The sequence below is a fragment of the Opisthocomus hoazin genome, chromosome Z (genome assembly GCF_030867145.1).
Source record: "Opisthocomus hoazin isolate bOpiHoa1 chromosome Z, bOpiHoa1.hap1, whole genome shotgun sequence".
Lineage (NCBI taxonomy): Eukaryota > Metazoa > Chordata > Aves > Opisthocomiformes > Opisthocomidae > Opisthocomus > Opisthocomus hoazin.
Window position 1 is genome coordinate 52244542 of NC_134454.1, and position 19270 is coordinate 52263811.

Consider the following 19270-nt stretch of genomic DNA (forward strand, 5'->3'; position numbering starts at 1 on the left):
TTTTCTGTGTACAAGGGGAAACATAAGCAGCAGAGAGAAGGTATTACTTTGCTAAATGGTCATGTGAACTGTCATGCTGCTACAGAAAACTTGCTTTCAGTTCTGCTGCTAGGAATTAGAGGAATTAGAAAAAGATCTGAAGGATTGATCCAGTTATATAAAGCATACGTTTTTTGTATACTGCTTATTGTATACTGATTGAGGAAAGGCAATCAGTTTGTCCTACTAGAATAGAAGAGCAAAATTGAACTGCTTTGACCTCACTAATGGCTTCTGTCACTTTAACTATTCACATAAAGATACAATAACATATGAAGAACTTACTTATCAATCTGAAATTATGATCATGAGCAGTAAAATGATTGCTGTTGTTATCTATGATAGGAAATCAGGCTTAAGAAAGTATGCTCGCTTTCAGAGGGAAAATCTGACGTGAGCAAGGTGTGCTTTTAGGAGAAAAGCTAACCAAACAAACAAACAAACTCCCCTTCAGTATATATTAAATTTTGTGATTTATTGTGCGTACTACTTTTGGGGTAAGTTACAATGTGCTGCTGTCTTAATAAAGAGCATAAACTTTGCCCACTGTTCCTTATTTATTTCCCCACGCACACCTGCATCCCTGAAGACACAGGGATGGAGTCTGTCAAATGCATTTCTCACCCAGTGTAGAAGCATAGAATCATTTAGGTTGGAAAAGACCGCTAAGACCATTGAGTCCATTCATCAACATATCACTGCCAGGTCCACCACTAAATCATGTCCACGAGCGCGACATCTACACATCTTTGAAAAAACTTCCAGGGATGGTGACTCCACCACTTTCCTGGGCAGCCTGTTCCGATGCTCAACGACCCTTTTGGTGAAGAAATTTTTCCTAATATCTGATCTAAACCTCCCCTGGCACAACTTGAGGCCATTTCTTCTCATCCCATGACTTGTTACCTGGGAAAAGAGGCTGACACCCACCTCAGTACAGCCTCCTTTCAGGTAGTTGTAGAGAGTGGTAAAGTCTACCCTCAGCCTCCTCATCTCCAAAGTAAACACCCCAAGTCACTCAACTCCTCCTCACAGGAGTTGTTCTCTAGACTCCTCACCAGCTTCGTTGCTCTTCTCTGGACGTGCTCCAGCACCTCAATGTCCTTATTGTAGTGAGGGGTCCAAAACTGAACATGGTATTCCAGGTGCGGCCTCACCAGTGCTGAGTACAGGGGCACCATCACCTCCCTACTCCTGCTGGCCACGCTGTGCCAGGTACAAACCAGGATGCCATTGGCCTTCTTGGCCACCTGGGCACACTGCTGGCTCATGCTTAGCCGGCTATCGACCAGCACCGCAAGGTCCTTTTCCACCGGGCAGCTTTCCAGTTACTCTTCCCCAAGCCCATAGTGTTGAGTGGGGTTGTTGTGACAAAAGTGCAGGACCCGGCATTTGGCCTTGTTGAACCTTATACAGGTGGCCTCAGCCCATCAATCCAGTCTGTCCAGATCCCTCAGCAGGGCCTTCCTACCCTTGAGCAGATTGACACTCCCACCCAATTTGGTGGGAACCTTACTGAAGGTTCACTGGATCCCCTCATCCAGATCATGGATAAAGATGTTAAACAGAACTGGCTCCAATACCAAGCCCTGTGTGTGTCATAGCTGAGAACACATCCTGACCATGTTTGAGTATGTTGCTTCCAGTTACTATGTGGTTTAGTTAGTCCAAACACCATTTGAAAGCAAATATTTTTTGCTACCTGCTTTGCTATTGCAAATACTTATGTTAAATAAATACATTACGTGAAATATGAGAGAATTGAGAGTATTTGGTTGTTCTTGTTCTTAGAAAGGCACATGAAAAGTTTTGTTTCTGTGACTCAGGAGGGTTACCCAAAATTGTCAATACATTTGTGAGACAATTCCACATTAGGCATCAGCTGAATATACCGTGCAAAGTGACTAATCACACAACTGATTTTTATCTATATCTATATCTATATCTATATCTATATCTATATATATATATATCTGTTCTCATGAAAGTGTGATTAATAATCGCAGGCAAGCATACCCAGGTAGTCAGGATATAGGGTAAATTTCCTTGTTTTTACTTCCTAGAAATATGATGAGAGGCTTAAGCTTCTTTTTTAGTAATTTTAAACTAGGTAACAAAGCCTAACTAGGATATGTGTTGTTCTGAGGCGCATATTAACTTGTTTGTGTATAGTCTTATCTCTAAAAAGTTTTTATTTTTTGCTGTGTACCCTTAACTTACTTCAAGAATATTGGTGTCACAATCCAAAGCTGGGATATAACAACAGTAAAAAAGACATGGAGTTCTTAACCCCTCAGATTCTAGTGATCACAGGTCAAAGAAATAGTGTGGGACTGTAACTTCTTGTTTTGATCAATCGTAAAATATGGTCTAGGAAAAAAACTATTACTAGATGATGATTCCGTTTGAAAAAAAATAAAAAAGAACAATCTCTAAAGAGAATAAGGGGGCTTTTTTCCCTACTTGGAGAGAGCCCCAAGAGTTCATTTATCTATGTCCTCCTCCACAGCAACATCAGCTCCATTGATTTAAATCTTGATATTCACGTAACTTGTTCTTAAAGATCTCCAGTAATGCAGACTGCTTTGTGCACTGTCTTCCAGGGCGTATCATTACCATTTTGTCCTGTCTGCTATGATCAGACAGAAGGGTTTTTCTACTACAGTGACAACAGTTCTCCTTTTCTTTCTTTTTTTCTTTTTTTTTAAGGCAGTTATTGTGTGTGCTTATATTTGGATTAAGTAACTATGCCCTTTTATCTATTGCTACTTTGATTTTGTCATTTGGACACTCTGATAGTCCACGACACTCTTGAAAAGTGTGTTGAGAAGCAAAAGCAAGACGTCACTTGTGGTCTTGTCATGTTAAACAAAATGTAGGCCGCAGTGGGCTCTTGTGCCTTTCATACATCTCATGTACTCTGATACATCTCTCTGTGATTTTTTTTTAATTGTTTTATTTTGGAAAACTGTATTTCTAATTTTTATTCAGCTTGTCAGCCTCTTAAACTCCCAGATCATTGTTTACAAAATGTCTTAGATGTCTTTGTGTTCGAAAGAAATTTCCAGGTAAATTGCTAGTAATTGCATGGAGAGGTAGCAGTGGCAAGTGGTCCATTGGACCTTTCTGTTGCAGCTGGCACCTGGAACCTAGGACAGAGGATGCCGCAGTGACAGATACCTTCAGAAGGGAGTCACCAACAACTACCATCTTTGGTTCCCTGCTGCAAGTGGTGGTTGTGAATCTCAAAACCTTTGTGCTATGCAGATTGTCTTTACTGATTTTGAAAGTTGTATTTCTGTTTATGAGACAAATTTTGCCGAGGAATGTGAAAAAAAATTTTAAGGAAACTAGCAATACCCTTACCCCCAACCACAATTCTGATTTTTAAGAAATAGGAACATAGCTCACTGTGTAAGCCCTGAGAAAAATTACACACGCTCTTAACTTTGAACTTAATAGCATTACTAGCTTGTTGAAAGTGAAACTTTTGCTTAATCTTACAAACAAGATTTCAGTGATCATTTACATTAACAGGAAGCAATGCTGTGTTTGCAAGTCTGCAGTCTTTCTCTGTCTCAAGCAAGACTGAAGATTTTAACACCCCATACATTTTCTGTGAAGATGAAGAGCAACGTCAACATGTGTAAAACCTGCTCAGATTAATAGACCATGAGAATATTTTGATACATGAGAGGCATTGTAGTTCCACATTAGAGGGGCTCTCTCTTTCTAGACTCCTCTTCCTTCAAAACAAAGGAAAAAAAGGTGTAATATTTTTGTTCCATGTCAATATAGACTAGCTACTAAATGATTTAATAAAAGAGAAAATCTCCCTTCCTTCTCCCTCGCCTGCTCGTATACAAGTATATGGATGCATTCTCACATGTAATTTTAAAAAAGGCAAGTATATAAAGATTAACTGCAAACTGTTTCATTTTGTGAAGAAATAAAGAAACCTCTTTCAATTCACTTACATTTTTTAAGGCTAATCCCTTAAATTTTATGTAAGACCTGGCTATGAGGTCTTGTTTTCAATCAGGTCTTTGCCAAAAATTTTGTGTTACCAATTGTGATGTGGGTGGTATGTGGCCTGATAATTTTACAGTTGCACGGCTTAGTCTTGCTTTGCTTACTGCTAGGTGATGTACTGTTTACTCTTTCTGTTTTTATCATAGATGGGGGGACAAATCATGGTTGAAAACTTAGAGAAAAAATTTACTACAGCCTATGGGTGGTAGACAGAATAGACTCAGTAGGAAAGATACGATCTAAGCTTATGGTAGGTGCCTGGTGCACAACCAGGATGGTATCAATTCATTATTTTAATGTGCAAAAATTTAATCTTCAATTTAATCTGCTGTTCCTATCCAGTTACCCAGAGTATGACCAGGTACCTGTTCATAGCCACAGAACAATGCACTGTTAAAGCTGAATAATGAGAGACTGCAAAATAAGCAATATTTATTAGCTTTAAAATATAATGTCCTAACTCTAAATGCTTGAGTCATTTAGTTCCCCTGCTTTTCTCACCTTCCTTAGTTTTCCTCTTCCAAAATGTTCTTTCACTTAGGAACTGAAACCAACTCTCATAGACCTAACTTTGTGTCTTCCTCTGATGGCAATTAGGAGATACTGGCAATGGCAGCAGTGTATATGTTTTATGTACAGCTCAGCCAGTTGTTAGGTTCCTTTTCTGTAGTTTTAAGGGTGATTTTTTCATATTAAGTTCCTCCTGTACCCAAAAATATGTAAACAAAGCAATCATAGGTAATTGTGCAGCTAATTTTAGAAGCCGCTTAGTGTGTGCTTTACCTCAGTAATAGAGCTTGGAACATGAAAAATACCATACATCAACCAGGGGAGTTACACGCCGTGCTTGTAATACAGCAAAACTTAGTAGCCTTGCTGGTGCCGAGAAGAGATTGACTTAAGTGTTTGGGCTTGCATGTGGTTCCAGTTGAGACAATTTTCAACAACGGTAACAACAAGCCAAGAGAACCGAAATTCACATAACTTCTCAATAAAACTTAAAATGTTATTTGTTAAGCAGTAACTTCTACTAAAGTTATATATGGCCTGGGAATAGCAGCTTCCTATCCCCATTGTAGTGAATTATAATATCTTAGGGTTTTTTGTGGGTTTTTCCCTGCCTTGTTTGTTAGAAACAAACACACACTATGCATTATGTCAAATTAGCTGATGGGGCTGTTGCAGAAAATGAGATGGAAATGAATGCGAGCATGGTTTTAGTAAAAGACAAAGACTTCCAAAGTATATTACATTATACTCCTCAGAAGTACAATTTATAGGCTTAATAATAGTATGAAGAAGAGGCAAATATTTAATTGTGTATTTCTACATATTCTGTAGTGAGATATAATCTGTATTTCAGTAGCACTATGAGTAAAAATGGTTAGAGATGTAAAACATGTTCAGTGATAGTCACAAACTTCTTACTCATGTACTAGGAAAACTTAATCTCCTGCTGTCTTTCTGAAGCGGTGTTCACCCTTAACTGGCTGTTCTTGTTAACGTCCTAGTACTGAATAACTACTTTGTGTCCCTTGCTTGGTTTGCTGTGAAGAACCTTCTGTAACTTCCAGGTGCGGCTTATATTGGAGCATTTTGTAGTTTGTTTCGCCCAGCTGAATGAGGAAGGACCTGAGGTATGAAAGTGAACTGCAAAGACCATAAAATACAAATGCTCAGAAAAATAGGAATTTCATTAGTTCTTACAGCACTTTCAAAATTAGTAATTCCTGTCTTTACTACCGGGCATTTAGGAAACACTTTTGGTAGTTATTGCTCCAGAACAATCTGCCCTTCTCAGAAAGTTTTTTAAAGGAGTAATAGCCTAGGTTGTGGTGAAGAAAGAACTATGTGTATAAATTCAGGCCTTATAAATACAAAGAACTTCAAAAGGTAACAGAGCCATTTTGGTGTTCTATTTCACATTTCATTTCCTAAGAAATGGGACAGAGCTGCAAGGTATCAGTTCTGTGCATCACGTGTAACAGATAAAAATTGTTCATATATCTAAAAAAATGTCAGTTATTGCTTCTGGTAGTATCCATTTCTTGTCTGGCAAAGATTTGTCCTTACTGCAAGTTGTATTTAATGATATACTTGTTCAGCTGGCATTTGTGCGTGTTTCTTGGAACTTTCACAAAAGATGAGCAAGCTGCTTTCACCCAGTGGTATTACTGCATGAAGTGACAAAGGCATATTCAAGACCCCTCCTGATTATTTTGGGTTTTTTTAGGATCTTTTTGATGAAAACAGATTAACAATTGAACCTTGAAGTGTTGCTTGTTGTACACCATCAGTTGTCCTTTAATTGCAGAATTAAGTTTGATTTCCAGTGGAGAATAATGTAATAGATTTTTAAGAGACTAATAGATTTTTAGTATTCTAAGGAGCTTAGACACAGGTTTTAAAAGTATTTGCCAAAGAATTCTGCTACTATCTGTGTTATACATGATCAGTTTTCTTTCCAGGGTCATAAGGTTTGTTTTTTGGTTCTGTTTTTTGGTGTGTGGTTTTTTAGTAGAACAAGTATATTCTCTTACTTCTGTTGTAATCAAAATTACTTACCTTCATTTTATCATCTGTGTTCTTTTCTCTACCTGCACCATGTCATCAAGAAGCAGAGGTCTACTTAAAAAAAAATCAGCCTGAATTAAGGTAACTTCAGAATATGAGCCATGAGCCAGCAGTGTGCCCTGGCTGCCAAGAAGGCCAATGGCGTTCTGGGGTGCATTAGGAAGAGTGTGGCCAGCAGGTCGAGGGAGGTTCTCCTTCCCCTCTACTCTGCCATAGTGAGGCCTCATCTGGAGTACTCTGTCCAGTTCTGGGCTCTCCAGTTCAAGAAAGATGAAGAGCTACTGGAGAGAGTCCAGCAGAGGGCTGCGAGGATGGTGAGGGGACTGGAACATCTCTCCTACGAGCAGAGGCTGAGGGAGCTGGGCTTGTTCAGCCTGAAGAAGAGAAGGCTGCGAGGGGACCTAATAAATGTTTATAAATATCTGAAGGATGGGTGTCAGGAGAATGGGGCCAGACTCTTTTCAGTAGTGCCCGGTGACAGGACAAGGGGCAAAGGGCACAAACTGAAGCACAGGAAGTTCCGTCTGAACATGAGGAAGAACTTCTTCCCTCTGAGGGTGACGGAGCACTGGAACAGGCTGCCCAGGGAGGTGGTGGAGTCTCCTTCTCTGGAGATATTCAAGACCTGCCTGGACAAGGTCCTGTGCAGCCTGCTGTAGGTGACCCTGCTTCGGCAGGGGAGTTGGACTAGATGACCCACAGAGGTCCCTTCCAATCCCGAACATTCTGTGATTCTGTGATTTTGTAATATGGATTTTGAATATAAAAATGTTACAGCACTTTTAATGTAACTTCTGCTGTTCCTGCTTACACCGTGTTTAGAGAGAGTATAATGTGCTATACATATTTTAATTGAGTGAATTCTGGAACTCATTTGTTGCTTGTATTTCATTAAAAAAGAAAATTTATGCCAATAACTGACATTGTTAACATATGCTTGTGCTGTTTTGCATTTCCCCTCTTTGTTCCTTGGTTTGGTCTGTAGTGATTGTAGATTTGTTTTGTTTTATTTTCTTCTCATATTAGTGAGCCGTTTCTGTTCTTTCTGCAAAGCACCTACTGCTTGTGTATTACAATGCTACGTATTTCCACAATGTCTTTTGGGCTGTCTTCTTAGTCGTAACTGAGAATTCTATGAAATTCCACTCTTGCTTTGAGGGAGATGAAAACTAAATTTCTGGTGTTCTTCCTGCTTGCAGAGGAAGGTTTTAAAATATGACCCTGTCCACTTGAAACACTGAAGTCCACTTTTTGCCAAAGTCCTGTTATAATGTTTCATTATATTTAAGCTGCTTTCATGCTATGCTGTTGGCAATGCCAAAAGATATTTGTTAAAAAGTAAAGTTAGATTATTACTAAGTGTTGACAAGATTTAATAAACCTTTTCCAGAATTCTTACTGGTGGGATTCTACAGCAAAATAACAAAAGCTCTGTGAGCCTTCTGGGGCATCTTACATCATTCAATTGCCCTTTATAGTTAACCAGAGGAAAAAAAGGAGATTTAACAATTTTACCAGATGTCAGACTAGCTTAAAGAGCTATAGCCAGTTAGAAAATTTAGCTTTCACAGTTTGTGATAGATTCAAAGGCCACTTATTTGCAATAATGAGCTAAAATCCTTCAGTGGGTTAGATACAACAATTTAGAAAAAGAGAAAGTCCTGATTAGCAGAACTGTTCTTATTATTTTTCTGTTTTTCAGTTCAGTTGCAACTAATATTTGTGTTGACCATAAATACAATACAGAATATCTGCAACTAAGCTATAGCTAATATCAGTGTTTGACAATCAGTATTACTTAAAACTAGATGTAAAACAAACAATCTATTTCAAATTATAACCCTATTTCACATTGATATTGTTATCATGTCAACACAATTTTGTAGAAAAATAGTTTACTTCAGTTGTTACAGTAGGTCAGAGGCTGAAATTGCTGGCTCTGGTTGTTACTTATGATGAAGGTTTGTTGTTAGTAATAAATTGTCACACATGCTCATGCACACATGCACACACACTGAAAACCCCGCAACACCTTCCTGTTAGTTAAAATTTTGCTATTTCCCAGTATAAAAAATACAGACCTCTCCTGCTGCCCAGTATGAAGGACTTTCTGCTGCTTCTGAGGACATTCTAAAGTGTGTTTCAAGTTTAATCTCCTTTTCTGTCAGATTGTGGCTGAAGAATTGTACACTGTCTCCTAAGATTATTCATTACTTATTCATCCCGAAGACTGCATTTTAAGTAAACTGAAACTTTCTGTGTCTTGCTTTCATGTTGTATTATCCACCCATAATTCATACCAAAGGTGTTTTTAATTAGTAATGTGCATGTTTACTAAGGATGAGGAAGACATACCCATGGAATGATACTAAAATCACTTTTTGCTCTAAGTGATTTTTCACTTCATTGAAGGATTTCTTTTCTTTGAATTACAAGCACGAGACTAGCTGTCAGTGTTGAACTCTATTTGTTATATACTATGAAATGAAAGATTAGTCTGAACTATTTTCCCAAAAAGGGTTTTTCCTGATGTCACATGGCCCTTGGCCACAGAAGCGGACTGAGGTTTACAGATGTAGATACTTACAAAATATTTCTGCTCACAAGGACCTGATACCAAAGCTAGTTTTGCAGCTGCAATTACATGAAGCCCTTCCAGACATATGCAAAATTTTAGCATGGAATGAAGCCCAGGTCAACCCCAGTCAAAATGCTGTGATGGGTATTTGCATATCAGTGCCCTTTCTTTTCTCTGGAAAAGGTTATGTGTTCTGTGACTTTATTGAACTGAAGGAAGAGTTACTCGTAATCCAAATTGCTCTGCACGTCTTTCAACAGAAAAGATTGAAAATACGGAAAAAAGTTAATGTCAGGACACAGGGTCTCTAATCTCTTCCCTCATATACAGTGCCTAAATAAAGTATAAATCACAGGTAAAGCTCTTCCTACATTGTTCTAGATCAACATCAACATTTGATGTAATAGTTGCAGAAGAGAAGTATTCAATCAATAGACAATATTACTTGTCTTGGTAACAGTTATTCTCTGTAAAATTAAGGTAAAAACCCAATATGGATTACATTATATCTGTAAAGATTCTGCTAGAAATACTAACAGGAATGTTTATACCAAGATGTGTTTTAAACTATTTTACATTGATTAACAATTAACAGTGTAGCAGTAGTTGTAACAGTTATGTTTAAAGCTTTTAGCCACTATTTAAAAAAAATGGGTTTAATAAAAAACTTGACATTTGGTTTTGTGTAACAGAATACCTGTAAAATAAAAGATAATTCCAATCGTGGAGAATTTGCCCAGGCATTATGACTGCATTGTAGGTCTTTAATATGAAAACTCAGAAGAGTAGTATATTCACAACATTTTGAAGACTTCCAATACTTAAAATTAATTTGAGCTGAGCAAGGAGAAACTGTTTGAGGCATTAGGCTCTATGTTACACAGTTTTGCATTTGCCCATGATAACTTAACAATCGCATAACTACAACAGCCCTGTTTGTGACTGATCTTTATCTTTCTTTGAATGACTAGATTATCAGGTCTATGATTATTCAGATTTTCCAGTACAGACCTAAGAATTCACTGCCCCGGATCCAAACCAGATCTGTATGCAGGCTTAAAGAAGAGGTCATGAAGAAACCTCATTTCATTTGTGAAGAGGATGTAAGTTAAAATCTAGATGATATGTAGCAATGTATCGGAAAAAGTGTTGGCAAACTGAATTTACAGTAACCATTTTGTTATATTGCAAACACTAAAGAAGTTAATTTATTTCAATATTAAATGCATTTTAGAACACTACTTTTCCAGACCACTAAAGGTGTTAGCAAACATCAGTATATTGTCAATTGAACAGTTACAGAAGAGGACACAGGACTCCAGCTGGGATCTCACCAGAACAGAGTAGAGGGGCAGGATCACCTCCCTCAAGCTGCTGGCCATGCTGCTTTTGATGCAGCCCAAGAGACAGTTGGATTTCTGGGCTGCAAACGTGCACTGCCGGGTCATGTCGAGTTTCTCATGAACCAGCGCCCTGAAGTCCTTCTCGGCAGGGCTGCTCTCGATCCATTCTCTGCTCAGCCTGCATTTGTGCTTGGGATTGTCCTGACCCATGGGGAGCTCCTTGCACTTGGCCTTGTTGAACTTCATGGGCCTTAAGCCTGTCGAGGCCCCGGGGATGGCATCCCTACCCTCAAGTGAATCAACTGCGCCACTCACTGGAGGACAAAAGCTTCTTTTGTACTCCTTAAAAGCAAAACTCAAGTTTATCTTTGCAATACCTCTTATACTGAACAGCAGAGAGCAAGGAAAAACATATTTCTATCCATAGAGTAGTACTTTGGATGTATCTCACTGGGATTGGCACTAAACAGAAGATGGCTTATAGGAATTTGATGCCTGCTTGATGACAGTTTTTGCTAGGTCAGCCACTGGTTTGTCCTGAAACAAACCAAACCAACAAACAAACCAAAAGTATCTGTACTAAAGAAAGTATCTAGAATTTCAGAAACAATACCACTGTTACAAATTGGTATTAAAATTCAGTGAGATTAAAAATAGTAGCCTTACATCTCCTTCTGACCTTTGTCAAGGTTCCCTTTGAAAAAGAAGAATCACACCTGGAAGACAGTAAGCAAGACTAACTTGGTTAAAACATTCAGTAGCAGTCATCTGAATTGAAAAAATAAATGCATTCAAGGATTAAAACTGCGTATTTTCTCATAGGTTCCTCCCTGATGCTTGGTCTGATTGATGGGAAGACTATAATAAAGGGGAGAGCCTGTACAGCAGGCCAATGGCAATCCTTTCTCACAATAGTGTTATCATTTGATTGATAGGAGAGTGCTCAGATGATCAAAGAAGTGGAAGTGGATAAAGTGACAGTGCTGGAAAGAAAACAAATTGAAGCAATCAAGAAGCTGTGGGAAGACCCAGGAATTCAAGAATGCTACGACAGACGGAGGGAGTACCAGCTCTCAGACTCTGCTAAGTAGTAAGTGCACTGTGTAGTTGGACAAGCCAAACAATGAAGTTAATCATAGAGTCATTTAGGTTGGAAAAGACCCCTAAGATCATCAGGTCCAACCATTAACACTGCCAAGTCCGCCACTAAACCATGCCCTGAAGTGCCACATGTACACGTTTTTTGAACACCTCAGGGATGGTGACTCCACCACCTCCCTGGGCAGCCTGCTCCAGTGCTCGACAACCCTTTTGGTGAAGAAATATTTCCTAACATCCAATCTAAACCTCCCCCAGTGCAACATGAAGCTGTTTCCTCTTGCCCTATCACTTGTCACTGGGAAAAGAGACTGACAGCCACCTCAGTACAGCCTCCTTTCAGAGAAGTAGTTGTAGAGAGTGGTAAGGTCTGCCGTCAGCCTCCTCCAGACTCAACAATCCCAATTCCCTCAACCACTCTTCATGGGAGTTATTCTCTAGACCCTTCACCAGCTTCATTGCCCTTCTCTGGACACGCTCCAGCACCTCAATGCCCTTCTTGTACTAAGGGGCCCAAAACTGAACACAGTACTCAAGGTGCAGCCTCACCAGTGCTGAGTACAGGGGCACGATCACCTCCCTACTCCTGCTGGCCACACTATTCCTGATACAAGCCAGGATGTCGTTGGCCGCCTTAGCCACCTGGGCACAGTGCTGGCTTGTAATGAAGAGATAGGTTCACTCTGATTTTATTAGTTATACCTGTGTCTCTGTTGGCCTGTGGTACACAACAAATTTTAAACTGGAAACAAACTAATTTTAGAGTTTCTGAACATACTGGAACCATCATCCCTCCCAGTTCTGAGATCAACACAGCTGGTATATAACTGAATTTCCCATGGGGGAAGTAATGAAAAACAGCTGTACAAAATACATTGACAACAAGTGGGCAGGTTGGACAGTTGAGTTGCATGAAAAGTTTAGGATGTAAGGAAGAATGAAGATAAGTCCCCCAATTTTCAAATAATTTAATTGTGAAAAAAATACTGTTTCATGAGAACAGAAAATTTACATTTCTGTTTCTGCCAAGGCTGTGAAGTAACAGGGTTAAATTTCAGCAACCAGCATTTAGATTATGCATTTATGGTAAACTTTAACTCAGAATGGTTACACACAGGAAATCTCTTCCTGCATGTTGAGCATTATCATTCTTGATGGATGTTTGTCTGCCTTGTTGTTAAATAATCCTACATTAGAGAAGAAGGATGCCACTTAATGGTCTCCTGTACCCTCACTTTATAAGAAAGCAGCCACAATTGAAAATCAGTTTTATTTTTAATTTTATTAAATATTCCTTTTACTGTTAATTACAATTGAGATCTCAATACCAATTTGCTATATTGCTGGAGAGAAGGATTTTTCTTGAGACACGTTTTCTAAGTGAAAGCATTAAGTGTGAGTTTGTTTTTGGAGCCCAGATGGACGGGATATTTAGGCAGGAAGGAGCAAATACGTCGGCACCCTCCCTCTGCCACCCAAGGAAAAGGAAGGGGGGAGGGTAGTACTTAAATGAAGGAGGGTTTGTGTTACAGGCATGTTACGAGATTTGGAATATACCTCAAGCTTTTTGCAGGCCTTGTTAGGATTTTGGATGATATAATGTTGCCTTCTAGTGGTGGGAAGATAGATTGCAGAGAGGAATAGCAGGTATCGGTTCTTTGTGTCTTGCTCACAAATTGCTCATTTATTGAGGCACAGGAAAGTCATCCTAGAATTTAATCCCAGCCATGAAAAGCACAAAAGCCTTCTGAAGCTGAGGAGGGTGAAGTTAAGAATGACTGCATGGGCAGATAAGAAACTAAATGCATCATCTTTAAATTAAAAATATGTAAGTTTGAAGCATTCATGTTTGCAGTGCGTTCCGTTAATTACTTTTCTGAACTCTGTCCAGCAATTAGTGTGCAATATTAGCATCATGTATGAAGTGACAGGGGATAGAGTACTGTTGGTAAACATTATGGCTAGGACTGATATTTATGTTTGTGTTCAGATCTTAATTCTGATGTTTATTTTGGCTAATAGCAAAGGTTACTCAAAATTAATCATTTTGGGTGTGGGCTGATTGTCTGTAGAGCATTCAGGCATCATCTCTTTTGACTAGTATTATTCTGTCTGAAATGTACGTGTAGGTCTCAGTTAAAGGGTTTTATTATTTCATGCCGGCAACAATTGTGCTAAGGCCATGAATTACTGTTTAGCTGCTTTTGTGGGAACACTTCCATGGTTACTGGTTAGTGCTTTGGTTTTGAGTCTGTGTTATTAATTTATGATAGTGCATTAATGTTGTTTCTGTTGTGTATTTAACTTTTCAGTTATCTTACTGACCTTGATCGTATTGCTATGCCCTCATTTGTGCCAAGTCAGCAAGATATTCTTAGAGTCCGCGTGCCAACAACAGGAATTATCGAGTATCCTTTTGATTTAGAAAATATTATATTTAGGTAAGACTGCCTGTCAGATGATTGAGTATACAATGAAGAAAGCAATTGCTGCTACTTTATTTCTAAGGTCCTTTATGCTTTTGCATTCAATGAGTGTTGTATGTGTTTTCAGCCCTTTTAGTCTCCAGAGTTAATACAATAACTTGAGTGGTGTTCCAAAACATCCCTCCTTTTGGAATTTAGATTACATGAAAAAAGCTTTTAAATTCAAGTAGCCCTATTGTTGTGTATTCTGAACTATTAGTTTAATTAAAAGCCTTGGATGAGGGGGTGCAGAGGCAAGGTATTTGTAGTAACATGCACGCATGTATTGGAATGTAGTTTAATTCCATTTAGAGACAACAGTTTCTGCCTCCTGACTGTAACTGGAAGAGAGGTCCCTAACATGTTCTAAAGTCCTGAAGTGAGTTTACAGCTTTCAGCTAGATAAAGTTAGGGGAGTTGAAGACACTGAGGGAAGAAGGAAAAAAAAATGGAGGGTCATAATGGTAGGTACTTGTATTCTTCCTGCCATGCAATATTCAAAAGAAAAAGAAATGGTCCATGGAACTGAGAGAAACAAAGGTACTTGTAAAGTTGAAAGAAATTGTGAGAAGCATCTTAAAATTATCTGCTACTAGACAAGCTATTGCAACAGGCAGGGTTACTGATTTTGTAAAGGGAAGCATTTTTTTTAAATTTCAAAATTGCAGAATTCACACTAGCATGATTATAGATGTTCTTCCAACAAACCACTCATTTCATTATGAACAAACACCTGCCTGCAGTTACAACACAGAACCAGAATCCACTCTGATAACATGTGGTCCAACCAGCCTAACTGTGACTTTGTTGTTTGTTTGCGTTTTCCTGGAAAACTGAATGTTCTAGGGAACACTTTGACCTGGATAAAATGTGAGGGACTTACTTAACTGTCTGCAAAACCATAAGAATTCGATGTGGAACTAAGATGTTTGTGAGCATTTTGATTATTTTGAGTAGTGACATATGACTACCCTAAGGTGTTGGGGGGTGGAGGGCGAGGATTGTGATGGAGATTTTGGAATGTGGGGGGAAACAAACTAAATATTTTCACATTTACCTTTGCTAAAACTTCTGCCAACACAGAAAAAAACCCCAGCATTCTGTTTTCTGTTGTGCTTCAAGTGGTTTATACACGTGTAGTGGACCTGGCTAGGATAAAGTTAATTTTCTTCATAGCAGCTGATAGCACATTGTGCTTTAGATTTGTAACCAAAACATTACTGATAACAGACCAGTCTTCTAGCTTTTGCTGTACAGTGTTTGCACAGCGCCAAGGCCTTCTCTGTTTCTCTGCCCCTCAGTGGATAGGCTGGGGGCTGCACAATAGGTTGGTAGGGGACACAACCAGGCAGATGACCTGCACTAGCCAAAGACATATTTCATGCCATGTCACACCATGCTTAGTGATAAAAGTGAAAAGAGGGGTATTCAGGGAGTTTGGCCATCTTTTTCTCAGGAACTGGTTGGGCAGCAGTCTGTTTATCTCTGCTAAAGCACAGAGAGGTGATGCAAGACAGCCAGCATGGCTTCACCAAGGGCAAGTCGTGCCTGACCAACCTAGTGGCTTTCTATGATGGAGTGACTGCATCAGTGGACAAGGGAAAATCAATGGATGTCATCGCTCTGGATTTCTGTAAAGCCTTTGACACAGTCCCTCACAACATTCTTCTCTCTGAATTGGAGAGATACGGATTTGACGGGTGGACTGTTTAGTGGATAAGGAATTGGTTGGATGGTGGCATCCAGAGGGTTGTGGTCAATGGCTCAATGTCCAAATGGACACTGGTGACAAGTGGTCTCCCTCAGGGGTCCGTACTGGAACCAGTGCTGTTTAATATTTTCATGAGTGACATAGACAGTGGGATTGAGCACACCCTCAGCAGGTTTGTAGATGACACCAAGCTGAGTGATGCAATTGACATACCAGAAAGATGGGACGTCATCCAAAGAGACCTGGACGAGCTGGAGAGGGGGCCTATATGAACCTCATGAGGTTCAACAAGACCAAGTGCAAGGTCCTTCACATTGATCAGGGCAATCCTTGGTATCAGTACAGGCTGGGAGATCAAGAGACTGAGAGCAGCCCTGCCGAGAAGGACTTGGGTGTGCTGGTTCATGAGAAACTCAACATGACCCAGCAGTGTGCGCTTGCAGCCCAGAATGCCAACCACATCCTGGGCTGCACAAAAAGCAGCATGGCCAGCAGGTCAAGGGAGGTGATTCTGCCCCTCTACTCCACTCTGGTGAGACCTCACATGGAGTCCTGTGTCCAGCTCTGGAGCTCTCAGCACAAGAAAGACATGGAACTGTTGGAGCAGGTCCAGAGGAGGGCTGCAAAAATGATTCGAGGGCTGGAACACCTCCTGTGAGGAGGGGCTGAGAGCGCTGCAGTTGTTCAGCCTGAAGAAGAGAAGGTTCCAGGGAGACCTTATAGTGGCCTTTTAGTATTTAAAGGGGGCCTATATGAAAGATGGAGACAGTCTTTTTAGCAAGACCTGTTGTGATAGGACAAGGAGTAATGGTTTTAAACCAAGGAAGGGCAGATTTAGACTGAATATAAGGAAGAAATATTCTACAATGAGGGTGGTGAAACACTGGAACAAGTTGCCCAGAGAGGTGGTGGAGGGCCCATCCCTGGAAACATTCAAGGTCAGGTTAGACGGGGCTCTGAGCAACCTGGTCTAGTTGAAGATGATCCCCCTGCAAGGAGTTTGGGCTAGATGACCTCTACAGGTCCCTTCCAACCCAAAGCTTTCTATGATTCTGCCCATGAGAGGTGGTGAGTGAGTGCTTTTGCATCACTTGGTTTGTTTTCTTTCTCTCTTCTTCCACTTACCCTTTACTTATTAAACAATTCTTATTTACCCTTAACCCCCAGGTTTTCTTGCTTTTACTTTTTCTTTCTTCTCTCCCGTTCGCCCATGGTGTGGGGGAGTAGTGAGCAAGAGGCTGCATTGCACTTAGCTGCCCGCTGGGTTTAACCCACAACAACCCTATGGTACAGTGAAAGTTGTAGCACTACAGCAAGTGAATCAAGTTTAAATATCAAACAGAACATACAATGTTAAGATATACACAGTTCAAACTTATCTCAGGTAGGCAATCTGTTATAAGGCCTTTGGATATACTTAAAGTATCTTATGAAAATGACTAATATGTTGACTGTCTTTCTGTTTAACAGGATGGTGGATGTAGGTGGCCAAAGGTCAGAAAGAAGGAAGTGGATCCATTGTTTTGAAAGTGTTACTTCCATCATTTTCTTAGTTGCATTAAGTGAATATGATCAAGTCTTGGCAGAATGTGACAATGAGGTAAGGAGTGGTGGTATGTAAGCTACAGAAAAAGATGTGTGCTTTTTAAGAAAGATGGCATTCACATGTCTTCATACAAGCATTTGGAGATACTAGAATTACATCAAGAAGATAATCAAGCAGTCCCGAAGTTCTGTTACATTAGCAGCCTGCCTATAACAGTGAACTCTACCTTAAAATACAAAATATTATTTAAAAATTTTTAAAATCGCTTCAGCCATGTCGAATGTTTGAGAATTTGAGTATCAGCAGTATATAAGCAAGTAAAACTACCACTGTCATGTGCGTTTAGGTTTTTTGTTTGTTTGGTTTTGAAGTCTCTGATGTTTCAGAATTGACTTATGCATTAAGGAAAATTAAAACAAAATAACTTAAAATTTACCTCTTTCCCAAGGTTAGAAAACATGATGAGGTCCCCCATCCATTCTAGAGTGCCGCCATCAGCATTAGCCAGATGTTGTAGAGAAGGATGTAAAAAAAAAAAAGTAGGCAATTAGGGAAAAGCATATTACTGGAACTGGATTACTTTTGGTAGTGGTTGCTTTATGTCCTGCAGTATGAGGATTCCTCCAAATGTCCTTCAAGAACGTTTAATACTCTGACGTCCCAAAGCTCTTACAGATCACTTTCTCAAGATCTGTTTGAATTGTGAGAAGCATACCCTACTTCTCTTGCTGGTGTCACAACATCCATTGCAGTTGAGATAGAGTTTTCAAAGTTTCCTGTTATCTTCTGATGCATGAACAACTTCGGTAACTAATTTTATTTTTCCTTTCACTATCTCGAACATTTTGTTCTGTTTCTTGTTCCTTAGACATTAGGAGATACATAACAAACTGACTGCCATCACAAGCTCCTCTCCAGGAACTCCAAACAGCAATCTCTGAATGTGGTGTTCCTTAGACCTCTCTTGAAATGGACAGACTTTATTACCAGTATAGATGACTACTGTACACTCTTGTCCCTTAGCTATGTTACAGCATGTTAATATCAGGTATTTGACCTGATACACCCTGCTCCAGCTCTCACTGTGAGGTCAGAAGAGGCTTTCATGGAGTACCAGTCCATGGCTGCTCGCTAACTCATGCAAGAATTCAAATAATTTCTGTTATTAAGGCTTACTTTGATTTCCCATTCCATCATGCCATTCATAGCGGTGATCCAAAACCCAGTGAATAAAAGGGTATAGAACATGAAGACTAATGATCAACCAGTATGTTGCAGTTATGCTTAATAAAAGTAATACTTTTTAAAAGCTTTAAAAAAAAAAACTTTATGATCCCTGGCTGATGTGATTTGTATATGCTACTATCTAGAGAGTGTAACTTCGTATTAATTTTTGTTGTTGTAGAATCGGATGGAAGAAAGCAAGGCCTTATTTAAAACTATCATTACCTATCCCTGGTTTCTGAATTCCTCAGTCATTTTGTTTTTAAATAAAAAAGATCTTCTAGAAGAGAAAATCATGTATTCCCATCTAATTAGTTACTTTCCAGAATACAGAGGTAAGCATTTATCCCACACTATCTTCCCAAAGCTAAAAGTCATATTTAAACCAGTTAGCTTTACCTCATTAAATTGAACATGGAAACTGGAATTGTACAACGTACTTGATATCTGTGCTTTTCTGCTCTGTTCTTTAAAATAGAAACTTAAGTTACTCAGTTTTAATGGAACTTTGTTTTTCAGTGGAGCATTGTGGGCAGAGTTTTAAGAGATTTCTTGCAGCCATTCTGTTACCATCAGAGTGGCACGATTGCTGTTTATTTATGAGAAGAAGCACCTTTTTCAACTTCGATCTCAAGCGACAAGATACAGGGTGGGGGAGGG

The 19270-nt window shown here is 39.4% G+C and overlaps 1 protein-coding gene across 2 annotated transcripts in view; it reads left to right on the forward strand.

Annotated features, from left to right (window-relative positions):
* The window catches only part of LOC104333383 (guanine nucleotide-binding protein subunit alpha-14), an 88051-nt gene that overhangs the window by 62905 nt on the left and 5876 nt on the right, over nt 1–19270 (forward strand). The window contains exons 3-7 of one of the 2 annotated variants that reach the window (XM_075410890.1): nt 10195–10326; nt 11502–11656; nt 13977–14105; nt 17311–17440; nt 18792–18945. In XM_075410890.1, coding sequence (XP_075267005.1) covers nt 10195–10326; nt 11502–11656; nt 13977–14105; nt 17311–17440; nt 18792–18945 — 700 coding nt within the window. The remainder of the gene's footprint in view (nt 1–10194; nt 10327–11501; nt 11657–13976; nt 14106–17310; nt 17441–18791; nt 18946–19270) is intronic. The other variant, XM_075410891.1, reaches the window with a different exon arrangement.